Source organism: Platichthys flesus, chromosome 16, assembly GCF_949316205.1.
Source record: "Platichthys flesus chromosome 16, fPlaFle2.1, whole genome shotgun sequence".
NCBI lineage: Eukaryota > Metazoa > Chordata > Actinopteri > Pleuronectiformes > Pleuronectidae > Platichthys > Platichthys flesus.
The window spans coordinates 15,628,292-15,645,509 of record NC_084960.1 but is presented as its reverse complement, the minus strand read 5'-3'; the positions used below and the strand labels follow the sequence as shown (position 1 = coordinate 15,645,509).

At 40.5% G+C, this 17,218-nt stretch overlaps 2 protein-coding genes across 2 annotated transcripts; one reads left to right on the top strand and one right to left on the bottom strand.

Annotated features, from left to right (window-relative positions):
* The first annotated feature begins 1,128 nt into the window (after nt 1-1,128).
* LOC133971207 (transmembrane protein 265-like) lies at nt 1,129-4,700 on the top strand. The gene is made up of 3 exons (XM_062408473.1): nt 1,129-1,466; nt 2,624-2,835; nt 3,907-4,700. The coding sequence occupies exons 2-3, from the start codon at nt 2,626-2,628 to the stop codon at nt 4,045-4,047; spliced, it is 351 nt and encodes a 116-aa protein (XP_062264457.1). The 5' UTR covers nt 1,129-1,466; nt 2,624-2,625; the 3' UTR covers nt 4,048-4,700.
* Nucleotides 4,298-16,377, bottom strand: prr14 (proline rich 14). Its single transcript, XM_062408472.1, has 11 exons — nt 16,293-16,377; nt 14,871-14,898; nt 14,599-14,778; nt 13,385-13,547; nt 13,238-13,288; nt 12,442-12,482; nt 8,501-11,398; nt 8,264-8,405; nt 7,609-7,718; nt 6,764-6,832; nt 4,298-6,019 (listed from the first exon to the last, which is right to left on the bottom strand). Exons 3-11 carry the CDS (start codon nt 14,739-14,741, stop codon nt 5,719-5,721), a joined length of 3,918 nt encoding a protein of 1,305 aa, XP_062264456.1. The 5' UTR covers nt 14,742-14,778; nt 14,871-14,898; nt 16,293-16,377; the 3' UTR covers nt 4,298-5,718.
* Nucleotides 16,378-17,218: the final 841 nt, after the last annotated feature.

Here is a 17,218-nt window from a genome sequence, read left to right as displayed (position 1 = left end):
CATATCCTGGCACTTGTTAATTAAGTATTTACACTTAATTCAGCATTTATTTATGTTAATTTCTTCTGGCTCAATTATTATGAAAAAACTAAGAAGGCTGTTTTTTTGGTCTCTATAGCTTTGAAGGAGTGTCACCTCGTTAGTGATGCAAGACAAGGACAAGGGGAGGTGTGGTAGTACACCATCTCACAGCAAGAAGCTTCTATCCTGGTTTGTCCAGGGCCTTCCTGTGTTGGGTGCATGTTGCTCACATGTTTGTGGAGGTTATCTCCAGGTACCTTGGAGTCCAAAGACATGCAAGAAGTGGATATGTGCATGGATTTGTCTCTAAATGCCGGCCCTGCGATAAGCTTGTGACCCATCCAGGGTGTGTCCTGCCTCTCGCCCAATGCCAGCTGGGATTGTGTCCAGCCCCTTCCACCACCCTGTGATAATAATCGGTATATAATGGAAGTCAAGGCTAGTTTGCTGTCACGCGACTCAAACATAATAAAAAAGGATTTCAGCCGCAGTGGTAGCTGCAGGTAACAAAAACTATATGGACCAAACTGAAATGGTCTTTCTGGTTCCTGGGTGTCAATAGGAGCTGATAGGATGAAACACCACAGAAGAATCCTCCCAGCTGTGCATGAGGTGGTACAGGGAACACTGGGTGACGTCAGCCCTGAACAAAAATGTGGTCAGGTATTCATCACTCACAGAGCCAAGTTGTCAAGTTAGCACTCTGTCCCTTATCTCTGGCTATCAAAACCAAGGCCAGGCAGGGGACTATAAAAGCTTCAGCACAAGAAGAGACCCTGTCCGACCCCTTTGGTTAGATACAAGAATTTAAAAGATGGAGGGATTCTTTCTGTTGTAATGAGCACAAACAGAGAGTGAACAGTGTCTTGTTCACGACTCCAGCATGGACACAGCACAGTGGAGTCTGTGGCGGTTTCACCCCAAGGCCAGACGAGTGGAGTCACGCCTTTCCCCGGGTCCTGAGGAATGTGCTAAGAAAAAATGTGTCTAACAGCGAGCGAAAGAGAGAGAGGAAGTTTAAACTCAAGGAACAGATTATAATATATCTGTGTGAACAAAGGGTTTGACTAACGTGTGTGGGAGGGCTAGATTCTGAGATAAAAAAAAAAGAAAAATAGGCGTGGAGGTTTCACACAGTTTCACCCCCCCAGCTCTCATTCCTGTCATTCAACAACTTATATGGCTCAGGGACAGGTCGGCGTCTCACTCCTACTACAGTGACAGGGTCATGTTTGGCTGAGCACATGTGGAATTCTTAACTGGAACTTTTTAAAGAAGGAAAGAAAAGAAAACCCTCCTGTGGCAGGTGTGACCTCAAACCAGGGAGAAGAGGACCAAACACCTGTCAACATCATTCTGAGTAAAATACTGGATAAACCGAGGAGACGCTTGTGGACTGAGACTGAGGAGTGGTTTCAGAGCGCTGCCTTTTAAAACTGGATCAGGTTAGCTATTTAAAGTTTAAAATATGGGCTATGAATGATGTTTAATAGCATTATAACAACTGGTCAGGTTGTCTTTGTTTAAATCATTTTTGTCTCAGAGAACCAGCTTTTGAATGGTTGAAGTCTGAGGCTTTTGAGTTGTGCACTTTTAAAGAACAGAAACTTCAGTCAACTGTGAATCTGAAGGCACAAACCAGAAGTTTCACAACACAGACGATTCACAGCAGTGTGCAACACGCTGCGGTTCACGCTGTGACAAACACTACAAGAATGACAGTGTGGTCTGATCAAAGAGACATAAGTTTAATTAGAATTTAACGTTTTAATTTCTCAATGAAAGCTTTTCAATTAGACGGGAGGTTTCGGTGTGAAGACACAAGGTCCTCAGGCTGTTTTTGTTTAGTTTTTTTTGTGATGAACAGGGGACGCTTTAAACTGTGGATGTTCAGGGTGCTTTCTGCTTCCTGTCGGTAACACCCCCTTCCACGGAAACTGCAATTCAGATTTTTTCCGAGAGGATGTGTTTAGACTTGTTTGAAACCGTTTCATTCGGTGGAGTGAAAATCAAATGGCAACCGAAAACAAAAGTAAACCATACCAGATGATTGTTTGGGATTTTTTTTTTTTCACCAGCCTGTTTTAAAAAGAAACCCAAGCAGCAGCCAGGAAAGGGTAATAAAAGTTATCACAGGAGTCAGATTAGAGATCATTTTTAACCCCTTAAAATTACCCATACTCCGTTTGTGCCTTGTTGGGGCTCAGACAGGTGATATCTCTGTGTGGGAGTTTTGTTACTTTATGTACAGTCTAAACTAAATAAAAATTAAACCAGTGTGGAGTCATACTAGTGTAATAAAGCAGTATTCTGTCATAGTGACATCATTGATCAGGTCACTAATTTCTGAATGTAAGCAGCAATATAAATAGATCAAACACGATCCATGAGCCCGGTGAGTCATAATACACGTGAGGTCATCGGCATTGTTCTGAAAATAAGTGGAACGCTAGATTCATTTTTACCTGCAATAAAATAAACACTTACCTATGGACGGCTTGTCCTCAGATAAACTATGAAACGTATCTTAAGTTAATTGAGAAGTTAAGACAATAAGGCATCACTCAGGTGAAACTTTATAAACATGCAGTTATGTTTTCAGAGATGATCAAATCACCTCAGACGTCTGTGAGAATGGAAGAGGAACCACTGAACACCACGCCAGGTTCGGCTGATGGTATCCCAGAGGGGAGCAGAAGTCCAGGAGGCGCGGCGTCCTGCTGGGAGGACAAGTACCACAGGAAACTGGCCATCTGCAGCATCATCTGTGGGTTCTCCTGCATCGGGATCAATGCTTTGATACATTCAGTCAAGGTGCGTTGTTGTCTCACTCGTCTTTCCCTCTCTCCCTAAAACTGCACAGTCCTTATGTTGTGAGAAGGACAGTTAGAAATGTTGTCAGTTAATGTCATGCAGCCAGGCTAGCTCTCACCACCTCTGCAGAAACAGCTCATGCACTCTCAATGGTGAATACAATGTTCTCTGGATGAGGTTTAAGTCTTTTATGCCCTCATGTGGACTTGAAGGGTTTTTACTTCCTCCTGCACACATTGTCTGCAGAGGTCAAATAAGGCGCCCACTTCTGATTGTGAGAGACATTCTGAGGACCACCTTTTCAAATAAATTAAGATAAAGAAAATCAACCAGGTTATAAACATTTGTATTGCCAAAGTAAATACTTTGCTTAATCCTATTAAGATGCTTCTGGGATATAAATTGATGAAGTTGTGGTTGGGGAGCGTCTGAGAGGCAGAGCTTGGTCTTGATCTTGGCTAAATTAAAAAAACTTAGACCATAACGTGAAATGATGTGTCAATATAAATAATCTGTAGGTTGTGTCTATTAAGTTATCAATGTATTTCTTAGCTATATGACATACTTTCCATATTTTATCATGGGGCTATGATATGATACATACATATATAGTTTAGGTCTATCATTTATTTGACGTCTAGTCCTATAAAAGGCAGAGATACCTTGAAAGTGCATCTTTGAGCTACAGTGTGCATGACTTTATTTTACTTCTTGATGACATCACTTGTATGGAATCATGATAATAATATCGTTGCCTGACCCATATCTGCTCTGTATTGATTTTTGACAAATGGATATGGTTATGCGTTTGTCCCTGCATATCCTTTACATATAAAGCTGCTGGTGTCAAATAAGGAATTCATGATTCAATGTTTTTTTTAGCCTAAATTAAAGATGTAAGCAACATGTTTGTTCGGGGAACGATTTATCAGAGATTTCCTTATGGAGATGGGGGTCTGAAGGAGTATAGGTAGAAACTAATGTTAACAGAACAGATCCACTTATGTCCACAAAACCACAGAACTTGACTTGGAACCTTTTTTATTCCACTTGTTGTCTTTACTTCTACAGGCGGAGAAAACAGAGGATCAAAGGGAAAAAGCAATGGCGAGAAAATACGGCATCATATCCATCGTAGTGTGGGTTTGCTTTTTGGCCTTAATCCCCGTGCTGCTGGCGCTGATCTCATATCTTCTCACTCTGAAAGACTGATCGACTCGGGATGGACGCTAAATGGCGGCGTGGCTGTTTCGGACTATAGAAGATTACAGAGACAGTTGACTGTACAGAGGTGCTCATGCAGGGAGACGTGAAGAAACTGGTGTTTACATGAAACACAAAAATAACCACTGCTGTAGCTTTTCTTGTTGTTGTCCCAGTTTCCGTCTCACTGCTTCCTCTTAAACATCCTCATATTTTACACACAGGGACACCACTCAAGAAAATAGTGTTAAAAACCATCTCTTCTTACACACTGACATATTTATTCAATATTTAGACCACTCTAAATGACAATAGAAAAGTCAACATTGCTGATAGTTTGAGACATGAAACAACTTGATACATACAGTATAACAAACATTACAATTCCTCATTAGCGACCCAACCTTTAATATTTTAAATGCAATTACAATTGAACGCTCATTACAAACCTACGTATGGAGGGAGGATTGGGTCTGTTCTAGAAGGCAGAGACCCTGGCAGTGCTTCGTCAGAACATAAGAGGAGACCCTGCTCTTGTTGCACCAACATTATCTTGGCATTATTGCATCGTAAGCGTATTAACTTTATTAATATTGAATGTATCAATATGCTGTACCATATACAAACATGTAACAATTTTATAATAAAAATGACCAACGTAAGTGCTGTTGATTTGCTTGAAACACCTTGACGTGCCTTCCTAAAAAAAAGACACATTTGCAAAAACCTATGCCTACAAAACATCTATTTCAACAAAATCTTACAGTTAAGGCAACTTCATTTTAATTTGGCAGGAGAAAATTAAACATATAGGCAATTTGTCAAGAAGTTACATTTGCAATACAAATATAGACACCAGAAAACCATCCAGAGAGAGCCACAGGTAAAAAAAAAGACAATCAGCAGTGGAATCTGGACACTTCCACTTTTGTCTATAAATCTTCTCTGGGGTTTGTTTCATGTTACATTTTATACCATAAATTTACAAACGCAAATAATTGTATAATTAAACAGGGTCCTGAGCAGGATGAAAACGATTTGTTTTTAATTTGTATTCAGACTGTACAGAAACGTAGTTCTAAAATTGGTTAAAAACAAATCTCTTGCTGGCATGTTTCAAAGTTATATTCAGCATTTAATTTAAAAAATAGCTGCCTTTATAAATAACTTACAACTATTCTGCAACACCACTTCTTTACCACCCTGCTCCCTTAGAACCAGACAGCGTTACAGAAATATGATGAGGGAGGGAGGTTTTGTAAATTTGTGATGCGCTTGGAGAAAGTCTGAGAAAATAATGCTGCGTTACCGTACAAGTGCTTACATCGAGAATATCGCTGAGCCAAAGTGGCGAACTGGGAAAATGGACAGACGGAGTTTGAGTGCTATAATAATGATAAAGCGGCTTATTGTATAATACGTTTAACTGGTATGTTGATACTTTGGGGATGGAATACATTTATGGTGCTATGACGGATTGTTCTTCAAATTGCAGGCTACATCCTAAAGAATGAAAAATGCCATTTTATCAGTAGTAACATTTAACCACAACAGTTAAACATAATTGTGCTGAAAGACTCGCATGTGAATCTCCATGTTGAAAATACATAAGAAAAAGGTCTTATGAACAGCACAGTTTTGACTTTTTAAAAGATGTATCGCCATTTAAAAAAAAGGTACTCAGTCAGGTGTCACTCTCTCATCATCGTGTATCAACCACAAATTCAGCTGATCCAGCTTGCCACAGAGTAGTGAGTCCACGTCCTGCACACTGAGTGAGGGTTCGTCTTTTGTGAAGGCCCCTCGTCTCGTCCGGGAAGAGGAACTCGTGGCCTTTCCGACACCAACTAGCGGCCTCTTTGGTTTTCTGGCTTCCCCGACCTCCAGGAACTCTAAAAAGCGTTTGAAACGTCTCTGGCCAAACCAGGACTCTGAGCCATTCCGGCGATTGAGAGGTACCTCGAATATGGTCTCCAGCCGGCTGAAAGACGTGGGACATATTCCATTCAGTGATTGAGTCCAGCGGGTTAAGGGACACAAATGACTAATAATGATGAATGAATGACATTTAGTCAGTCTGGGGACAAGTAATACTGCAGAGATTCCTTAATTCCTGTTAGTTTATCACAAAAGGTATATAGCTTTCTTACATTTGATGCAACAACTGTGTACCTGTATAAAAGATTAGAATCGATACCATCACTTAGGTGCTGTTGTTTAGCAAAACTGCTCAGCAGGTCAGACTGGTTGTAGACATAATGTCCCCCAGCTGTGAATGTGTGTAACTGCACAGACTTGCATTCTTCCCAGAATAAATCAATTTGAAATAACTGTATGTATAATTAGACCATTTGTCTTTAATTCATTCATACGTTTTACTATGGGGCTACTAGTTTTATTGTTCTTTGAAACTTGTAGACAGTAAGGCTGCACCCAGACCCTTTGATCAATATGTCATACATATGCATTTTGTTTAATTAAGTTATTATTCAATTCATTTAAACACACTAAATGTCTGACTCATTATTGTGAAGGCAAATAATGGTGTATTTTTTTTGAAGATTCAACTTTAGGTGTAGAAACCCAGCATAGATGAAGTGGGTGAAATGTCGGTGAAGCTGCATTTCAACTGCATCTATTTTGGTTAAAGACTTGACCTCTAAAAAAGCAGTATGTGTCATCTATGTGCATCATTCAACCTGCACTTGTCTAATGCTAAACTTACCTTTCGGGGGGTTTGCTGAAATTCTTATTGGTGTAAATTTCTTCCAAGCTGAATTCTTTCTTTTTCAGCCTGTAATAGAATGAAAATGGAAATCCATCAGACTGAGTATTGATCAGAGAGTATTCAATGGAAAACAGACATGTATTGATACTGACATTCATTTTAAAGGGTAGGTCAGAGAGCGATACATTAGAATGTGTCCTACTTTCATGTGTTAATTGCCAATATGAAGCAGAGGAGAGACTCCTGTGTGACCATCTCAGGCTAAATTCATGCAAAATAACAAATGTTAACATTTGACCAGTGCAGATTTTGAGTAGGACCTAGTGTTTGTTCATGAGTAAAACAAGCTAGGTAAACGTTGCCTAAGATTTCCTGTGATGTTCATACATGCGAGTTCTGACAATTTATCTTGCTTCTCCAGAATTTGTTATGTTAGCTTGTTTAAAGATGTATCTGTATCTGAACTTGCTCTTTGAACTTGCTGGGGCAGGGAGGTGTTTAACAGAAACCGACATCAACTTTATTTTTGGAATTGACAATGAGCATGTCGACCCTTTTGTAAGGAGAAGCGGATCAATAAAGGAAACACAAACAGATTTAGAGCAACTGAAATTAGTATTAGAGGAGAGATCTTTACTGGACCAAAGGAATATATAAGTAGAGGAAAGTTGGGAATACGCAGATAAAAATAAGGATGTAGGATGATGATGATGATGATGATGACTTACCAATGTTTCACACAGAAAAAGTTTCTGAGTGGAACTTGTAATTTTGTTATTACTTTGTCAGACATTGTCCTAAAGTTAAAGAATGAGGCTGGTGCACAAATATGGAGTACATACCTGATGGCTTTGGGTAGGCCCATGGGTGTCAGGTTGTTCTGAGGTTTGGGTAACGTTTTCCGAATTCTGATGGATGAAACCTTCCCTCGTTCCTCTCGCTTTTGAACCACCTGTGATATATGATAAATGAATAGAGTTAATAAGGAAAGAACAAAATAAAAAACATCCTTGTTGACAAATTTACTGTGAAATAAGTTTGACACCTACAGTTAGACAGTGGGCCAGGATATTTGTAAAAAATAAAATGTACGATAGAAGCCTTCACAGAAGCCTCTTAGTTACATCCAGATTTGTTCGTTAACAGAAACATAATATAATGTTTCTGTTATCGAACAAATCTGGATTCATTTATCTTATCTCCAATCAATAACTAATCAAGATTACTGATATTTCATCCAACCTCATCTTATAAATATTTCACCAAATGTTGTTTTGACAATTCAAATTTTACAATTTAGTTCAGGATTTGATATGAATTTGGTTGGTTGATAATAAAGAACAACCAGTGGGAAGAATAATTGTCTCAAACTACCGATCAACAAGTTATTAAATCTGCAAACAAACGTTTACAGACCGATGAATAAAGAAATCCTCAGGGATTCAATGTTGGCACACCAGTCATGTGAGAATTCCATTCACTAATGTAAATAAGTACCTTGATCTCAGAATCAGAAAAAGCCTTTTCCTCTCTTAACCCAACATCTTCATAATCGTGACTGGATGAACTTGTGTCTTCACCATCGTCCTCCTCCTCACTCTGTTGTCTCCTCTCAGTCTCACGCTCCAGAGGATTTCTACTGCAAATAAAACCAGAGACAATTTGAGTGCACCTGAAAATAATTTGCAGTATCATAAAATATCTAGTTTTTAGAGATTTAAAAAGGTATGTTACCTGATACAAGAATCCAAGTTAGCAAGAGAGGAGACGCTTCTTTGAAGGGATCCTGGAAGGTGCCTTGAGAAGGAGCTCACTGGGGATTTCAGCAGAGAGGAGATGGGAGAGGAAATGTGACAGGAAGTGCTGGGGCTGGCAGCAGCTCCTCTGCTGCAAACTTTCCTGGAGAGGAAGGCCAGTGGACTTGAGAGGAAACAAGACGCAAGCGCAGAGAGGGATGTGCTGGGAGAATGTGTGGCACTATAAAAGGGGTTGCCGCCGTCACACGGGGCAGACCTTCTGGATGGGTACACTTCCTTTCGAAGACACAAGGGAGCGATCTCCCTCTCCACCTCTATGCTGCAGACGGTGTGTCGGCGAGCTCGTCGAAGGAACTTGTTGGCGTGAGGGACGTGAGGGGTAAGGGCAGACTGGTGCTGATTGGAAGAGTGAGTTCTGCTCTGATGTGGAGAATGCACAGAAGTCGTCCAGGGCGTGTCAAAGGGGTGGAGGGAGAGGATCTCTGGGCACGAGTAGCTGCGCAATAGGCCCCTTGTGAGTTCGACTTCTGCCGAGCGAGAACCCCCTGTGACCAGATCTGTATCCTCCATCGTGATCGAGTTAGTCATCTCTTCACCTTTATGTGTCCTACTTCGCAAAACTCTGCACCTTCTCCTCTGGTTATCTGCTCTCCTTGACTGACTGTTAACTCTTCTTGTACTTGACCTTAATCTTGAGACACTGCAGTGATTACTGGCTTCAGTGTCAGAGGGCAAAACCTCATCAGCCACAGGACAAGTACTCTTTGCACGGCCATCTATGAAATCCTTAACTTCATTATTTAAGTGTACAAAACAATGAGACTGAGCTGGGGAAGAATCGGGTTCGTGATTACTTTCAAAAGGTGTCATTTCAAAATACACTGGGTCCATTGTGCTTTTACCTCTGCCGTCTTTAGCCTGGCAGTCTTTGGTTATCAAATGAAGGTCATCGATACAATGCTTTGACTTGGTCTCACCTGACCCAGAAGATTTAACAGCACCTCTAAAAGCCTTTTTGGGTCTTTTACTCTGACGGTTCTGTCCTGTTTTCAAGTTCTCCTCCCCCTTAGTGGGCGGAGAGGTTTTCGAATGTGTGGGTGTGAGTTCAAAGGGCAAAGCTGATTGTATTGACAAGTTAGAGACCAAATTGCTGTCTGACTCTGTCGTTGAACTAGCCTGGATTGGCGATTTACGTTTTAGTGGTTTCTTGGTTGTGTTCTTGCACTTGCTCATGCTCTGAAGCTGCTTTTTATCAGGATGGATGAAAATGTCGGAAAGCGACTCCGGCTGCACTTGTCTGGTAGAGGTGATTGCCACCATGGTTTCCAGATCCATACTGTCAGTGTTCACGTCAGGTTTACCAAAACCTGACCTTGTTTTAAGTCTTTTGCATGAACTAGGCTTTGTCTTGTTGCTGCCGTCTTTGATGTGATTCTCTGACACACCACTGCTTTTATCCAGTGAGCAAACCAATGTAACATCAGGGACATTTTCAGTCTGTGTGTTAGACATGGCTTCATTTATTGCAGGAAGCATTTCTTCTCCAACCTTTCCTTTCCTATTCCTATTTGCTCTTGTTGATGCAGCCTGTCTTTTCCTAAGAGGCTTTAGTGTTTCTTCCGCGTCTACAGTGGTATTCGTTAACACAACTTCCTTCCTTGGTGGTCTAAGCCCTCTTAATATTCCACTCTCTGCAGCCACCTGTAATGGCTCTTGATTCTTTATAGCCTCTGAACATTTATAATCTCTCAGTTTTTTCCTCTTCACTGTTTCTTGAAAAACTTTCTGTCCCCTCTTTGACCGGCCAACACCTGCAGCTGAATCAGTGTCAGGGTTTATCAGATTTTCCAGCTGCCGAGTTTCTAACGTGGATTTCAGTGTCCTTCCAGCAGCACCGTCATGTAAGTTATTCAAGAGGCTTTGTCTCTCCGAGCTGCAACTTTCAATGTTCATGATATTAGCATCAGGCTGAGGACTGTACGTGTCAAGCTGACGAACGGAAGAAGAGGACAACTGAGTAAAGTCGGCTTTGTATGATTGGACCGAACTCCTTTGAGAAAAAGGCTCATCACAGACCTGTTCTTTGTTGACTTCCCATATAAAAGGCTTGGAGATAACTTTCTTCGATTCAGATCTAGTTCCTGCTCGTTTTCTGGCCAGTGGTTTTGGACGGACAGCCTGCTTCTCTTGCTCCTCCACTACGCCGGATGTCTTCAAACTGGATTCATGCGAGGCACTTAAAGTGAGGGAGGCCTGCGACAGTGTGGACGACCTGCCTGCTGACCCAACAGATTCTGAAACCTGTTTTGAGATGCTGCAGGGTCCAGGAATGTCTTCCAAAGGCACAGAATCAGGGAAGTTTTTTTCTGTAAGAGTTATTGCACATTTATCTGCCTCTTCAGAGACGTTGATGTCAAACGCTAGTTTTCTTGAATAATTAAGGGCGCTGCTGGTCGCATTTCGTGCACCGTCTTCATCACTTGGCCTCTGTTGATGAACTTCAGCCTCCTGATTCCCAGTGTCACCTTGTCCTACTGTCTGAAACATGTTGCTCAGCTCATCATTGGATGTTCCTTCTGGTCCGTGGTCCATGGACAGTGGGGGACTATTAGCTCTGAAGAGTTTAACAGGACTCATGACGATCTCTGTGAAACTGGCCATCTTGGACTTGAGTGACTGAAACAACGGCCCGATGACCCATCTCTTTGGGGCAGAGGCATCTTCAAGTGTGTGTTCAACAGCCAAGCCCCGGCATAAACCTATGTCAGATTGAGAGGCATCAAGAGTCTGTGTGGTGTTGACAGCCGCCTGCTCGACGACGTTTTCTGCAGCAGAGACTTTTGGTTCATTCGAGGAATTTTTCTGGTCCTTTTGTCTACAATGAAAATGGAGAAGGGGAAGAATATTGTCATTATATCAAATAGAAACAATTACAACTGTCACAGATACGATACGCAGGTTAATATATGTGCCGTGACAGATGACTGATAATATACCAGTTTGAATTATTAAAGTGCATCTGACTGTTTGGAAAAGACTAGGAGCAAGCAGGAAATACCTCCTTCCATATTGTTGTAAGATGAGATTTATTTTGTACAGTAACTTATTTGTTCTCCGGTTTATTGAGAGAATTGGTGTAATTTATTTAATGGAAAAAGGAGTAGATACAATATATATAACCTGTAATGTAATCTGCTCCTTTCAAGAGATCCGGAACAATATAATATGGTTCCCCTTGCATGTGATATCAAACATGATCTAGACATTTGTGTTCAGTGTCCGTTGTCCTACCGTCAAAGTGGACACTGAGGGAGACAAAGTAACACCCTATGTTTTTACTTTACCCACGATCTAGAAGTATTTGAATTCAATAGAGTTGAGTTTATAGTTGAGGCTAAGATAAGTGAAAGTTACACACATTGCGTGGGTTTGAATTCAATGCAATTCAAATCACTATATTTATCCATTAGAAACTTCATTTGTTTTCATGCACCACTGCATATTAAACTAATATATCTCAACAACATACAAGCCACAGCAAACCACATACAGCATCAACAGCAGTGAGTGCAGCTTATAATAATAATATCACAACTGTTAAATCAATAAACAATAAATAGTGATGAAATGAATAGATCAACCATTGTTGAGTCTGATGAATGTTAGCTCAAAACTAGTCTTACACTACGCGGCGTCTTCATCTGACATTTAATCTCCAAGTTTGAAAGACGACGTGAGTCAGTGACCGATCAGCACATTGAACATTTTCTTCTGCTCCCTGTGTCAATGTCTCTGATTGGAGTGCTGCTTGTGAACACTTCTTATTAAAAAAATCAAAAAAATATCCAGACCTTTTAAATAAACGTAATAGTGAGCAGTTTCTCCACATAAATAAAAGATTTGCCGTCACACACTTACGAGTTTTGGTGCTCTGCTGCTAGAGTAGAATCAAATCCATCCTGCAAAATAAACAAACATTTCAGCTGTTGTTAAAGAAACATCAGCTGTTTGGTAAAGACATCCATACCATCTGAGCTGCTGATCCAACCTATAAGAAAACACTAAAATGCAGTTGTCTAGGAACAAGCATTATATACTCATTTTCCAAACCTTGTTCATAAGAATTTAGGAAAGCAACTCAAATTCATGTTTACTGTGAATTTGTTAAAATATGTCTGACTTTCAGTTTTTGGATTCTAGCAAATTTCACTTTTATTCCAACGATTTTTCAGTATTTTCCAAGTTTTAGAGAAACCTCCATTCAGATGAGTTTGCTGCTCATTTCAGTCAATGTACTCAATTATCAATTTACTAATTTGTGTAGGTTCTGGTACATAAAACTATTATAGCTATTGTTTTGTCCGACAAGGACAGAGGAGACAATGGAGATATATTTTCTGTAAGAACTACAGTCCGTGCGTTAGTGGGTCACATTAAGATACTTGATTGCTTGTTTGTGTCAGATGCAGCAGAGCGTGAAGGAGGATTAAAGTCACTCAATTAACCCTCACACCCTGCTCACTGTACTGGTCTCCAGTGTTGCCATACACAGGCCTATGGTAAAGCTGCTGCACAAACAGATTAGACACTGTCAGCTTTATAACACCAGAAAAAAACTCCATCAATGTCTGCTAATAGTCAGTAAGTAGGAGATTGAGAACCTAACAGCGATACAGCAAGGGTCAGGGTGAGAGCAGGGCATGATTAAACTGACCTTGTTTTCTGAAATTTCCACTATCAGCTGCGTGGACTGGGACACTTGCACCTGCAAATCAGAGAGATGCACAGGCAAAGCATGAGCAGTGACTATTCGTTACTCAAGAAAGTCTAAAAAAAAATTTGTTGTAAGTAAAACCTTTACCATGCTTTCACTCTCTCTTTGTTTCTTGCTGGGGGACGGACTCTGTCTAGATGTTGGCGGAGTCGCTCCACCATCTGTGGTGCTCGGTTTTTTAGGCGTTTCAGCTCTGACCCCCTGAAAACGACCACTGCTCCTGTCTCCAGATATTCCATCATTGGTGCAGCTGAAGAGATTTTTGAAAATCAGTTAGCCAACATGGAGCATTTCTTGTTTCATATACAGTGAAGAGAAAAAAGTGCAGTAAGTGTCAGGGATGCATGATGCATCAGTCACAGAAAAACTGTGTCAATATATCTATCTTGTGCAATATAATCATCTCACATTCCAAGACCACCATTTTTCTGACATCTAAATCTGCACCATGCATAGCAGCATACTAGAAAGGAAGAAAGCAGACAAAAAACGCATTTACGATTAAATATATTATGTAAAACTACATCCAGACAACATTTTTGTTTGAAACCAGTATTTTCAAACTTAAACTGTAGTGGTCTACACCAGAGTTTATGCTCACTTTTAACCCCATAATACTAACACAACTGAAAACACATATCCCATAATCACTCAAATACATTGGCTTGCATTTGCCACTGTAAACAGGAAGACAAGCGCAGGGCATGGGAATCGTTGCAGATAGCTTGAATTATAGCCCGTGTGCTATGCATGTAACTAGTTGTATCATTTTAAAGTGGTTTGCAAAAGACAAATGGGTCAGCAACGGTTGTAATTCATTATCTATGTTGCATTGTACACTGGTAGGTGAGGCTAATGCCAGTTGTTTTCTTCTGGAAAGAGTCATGTGATAGGAGCCTTATGATTCAGTAAAGGCTGCATCTTGACCAAAAAGAGCCCATCAGCAAGTGGTTGTGCGTGACTAATTTCCTCCAGACTAAAAATTGCAGCCCCTGAGTTTCCATCTAAAATGGGTCCAGCAGTATGTCCAAACTTCTATGTTTTAGCAACTCTAAAGCTCTGTAGTAGTGTGGACACCAGGCCTATCTGTAGCAAAGATTATGTGTTTTTTAAATGAAAACGTACAAGTTTGCGTGTAGCCAAATATTTGTACTGTAAACGTTCCATTATGTGTCCTACTCACAGGTGTTTTCTAGTCCTAACCACATACGTCCATAAATCAATTAAGTGCCAAAAAGCAAGAAGGGTAAAAGAAATACACAGACAGCAAAAGAAAGCAGAAGGTGCCGGGACAACTATACCTGGGAGTGAAGGAGGAAAGGGGGAGGAGAGGTGGTGGAGGTTCACTGTGGGGAGGTGCACTACAGAAAGGGTTTGGGGGAATGGTATCTTCATCCATTGGACAAGCTATCTGAGGGAGCAAGTCATTGGAATAAGTCAACATTCCCGTGCCTTCGCCCTCTCTCTTTCTCCGGTTTTCCCTGCAAATAACAATGGAAAAAAAAAACGTGCAAGGTATCATATCAATATAAAAACACTTCAGAATAGGTCTTAAAAATGAGGCTTCACTTACTTTAGGGCCTTTGGGATGGATGTTTATTCTAGAATGAAGAATAAAACAGGATGTCTTTATAGTTACTTTTCAACATTCACATGGAAATTAACCACAGGGATACAACTAATGAATATTTGTCATTGATGTTAAAATCTTGATTCAAAATTGAGAGGCTGGAAATAAAAAAACTAATGCAGACATTACAGGTAATGTAAAGTTTTGTGAACAAGTTGAGGACATATGTCCAAAAATGATATACACATTCAGTCAATATCGAACATTATCACAATAATGTGCCATTACTCTTTCAGTAAGAGATTTTTGCTCCTGAGTGAAGGTAGTGGTTTTAAACTCTTCTTTCTGACAAACACTTGATAACAACAATTCAATATACAAATCTGAGGAGTATCAGTTATGAGTTATACATCCTCACTGTGCTACACAATGCATAAGCAACATGTCTACAAGTATATATTGAATCTTTGTTACATTGATACTGAGGAAAATCCTATTGTGTTAGTTAATAATATCATTTTCAACCCTAAGTGTTACAAAGGCTGTAAAAACAGAGAAGTAAGAATAAAATAAACATTTAGTGGACAACACAACTGTTAAAGGCTATTAATGGCACCATTTTTGGTGAATTTAATTCGATTTGATTAAGGTACCTGCACATTTCATTTAATGAGGCTCATTGTGTTTCGTAAAGTTAATATCAGGTTTTATGTCATTATTATTTCTCAAACAACGTCATTTTCTGAATTGTTATCACACCGATCAAATTACCTTTACGCGAATTCGAGAATCCGGTATAGACTGAGATATGCAACTTATAATCAATATCAAAACAATAATGAGCTCAGGAGGCAACAGCATGAGACGCATGTTTTGGATTGAAGCACCGACTCAGTCATTGTCTTCAGCCTCGGTTCACTGGAGAAAAGTTGGCTACATCTATTAGCCTTGCTCGCTAAGCTGATGTGTTGTGTCACATTAGTCACACACATCTGGTTCAAGCTCATTCCAATCATGTGAGCGAATGCTTTCAAACGAAGTGGCGGTTTGACCCATGCGGAGCGGGGTCTACTTGCTGGAGTAGACACCGTTTCACATTCAAAGTTTTAGAAATGAGAGAGCACGTTAGCAATATGAAATGTAACTGTTCGCTGCACAGAGGATTCAATAAAGGAAATAGCACGAGCCGTTTATTTGGTTTAGCTAGCAGAGCTTCAGTGTGACGCCCCGTCTACATCGCATGGTTTGGCTAACGTCGATATTCACCGTCCCTGTACGTACACTATCAGAGCCAGGTAGTAGCCGTAGCCGGGAGCTGTCATTCCTCCGAGCGTTCAAACGCATTTCAGCAGAGAACGGGTCTAATCTCCGCCCGTGGCTATATCACGCACATCTTTTAAATGTGACTCATAGTGAACAACTCACCGGGGCCGCTGAGCTGGACCGCGGGGTCGATTCTCACCGTAAACGAGACATGTCGGTCGGCGCCCTGCAGCGACGCTGATGAATCCGATCTGCGAATCCAAAGACCACTCTCATGCAGCAACCAATCACAACACGAAGCCCGCTTTCCGCCGGCGAAATTTGACGAATCAGAGAGGACACCGAGGCGTCGTAGGCGGAGGCCGACCAATAGGAGCCAAAAACATAGACGACGGTAAGAAATGTCGTCTTGTATTATGTCCCCGGCTGACCCATTATTTTAAGACCTACATTTGATCAAGTGAGGGAAATGAGAGAGTCGGACTCCAGGTTGGACTCCTCAGGTGCCCTGGACCCCCAGGAGCCCCCCAACACCCCAGGTTGATCATCACACTCTTCATAATTTGATGAGTTTAACATTTGTACAATAAATCATGAACGATTATCCTACCTCTTGTGCCAAAATCAGTTACTGTTGAATTTTTTATATCCAATTGCATCATTTTTGTGCGCATTTATGTCAAGTAACAAACATCTAGGTAGAATTATTCCATTAGTTATGTAAGACTGCAACCATCATATATAATCATTATCCATATGTCTGAATATTCTTTTTATCTAGTAAAGATGTTCAGGCGATACAATTTCAGTCAAGAATGGGATAATACTTAAGTGATCAGTTGTGATGTCTGATTATCAATCAAAAACCAAAAATGTTGAGCCTACCGTCACAGAAAGTCCAGAAGCCACTAAATATTTACATTAAAGATACGTATGATCTGGACAGTTGTTTTACTGTGAACTGTACTGTCAGTATTCAGCATCTTATTGAAATACTGATGTATCAGTGTTACATGCAAAGAAGTTATAATCTAATAACTAAGTGGTATCTGAAGATGTGAGAATTTTACTCTGCGGAAAACATTCAT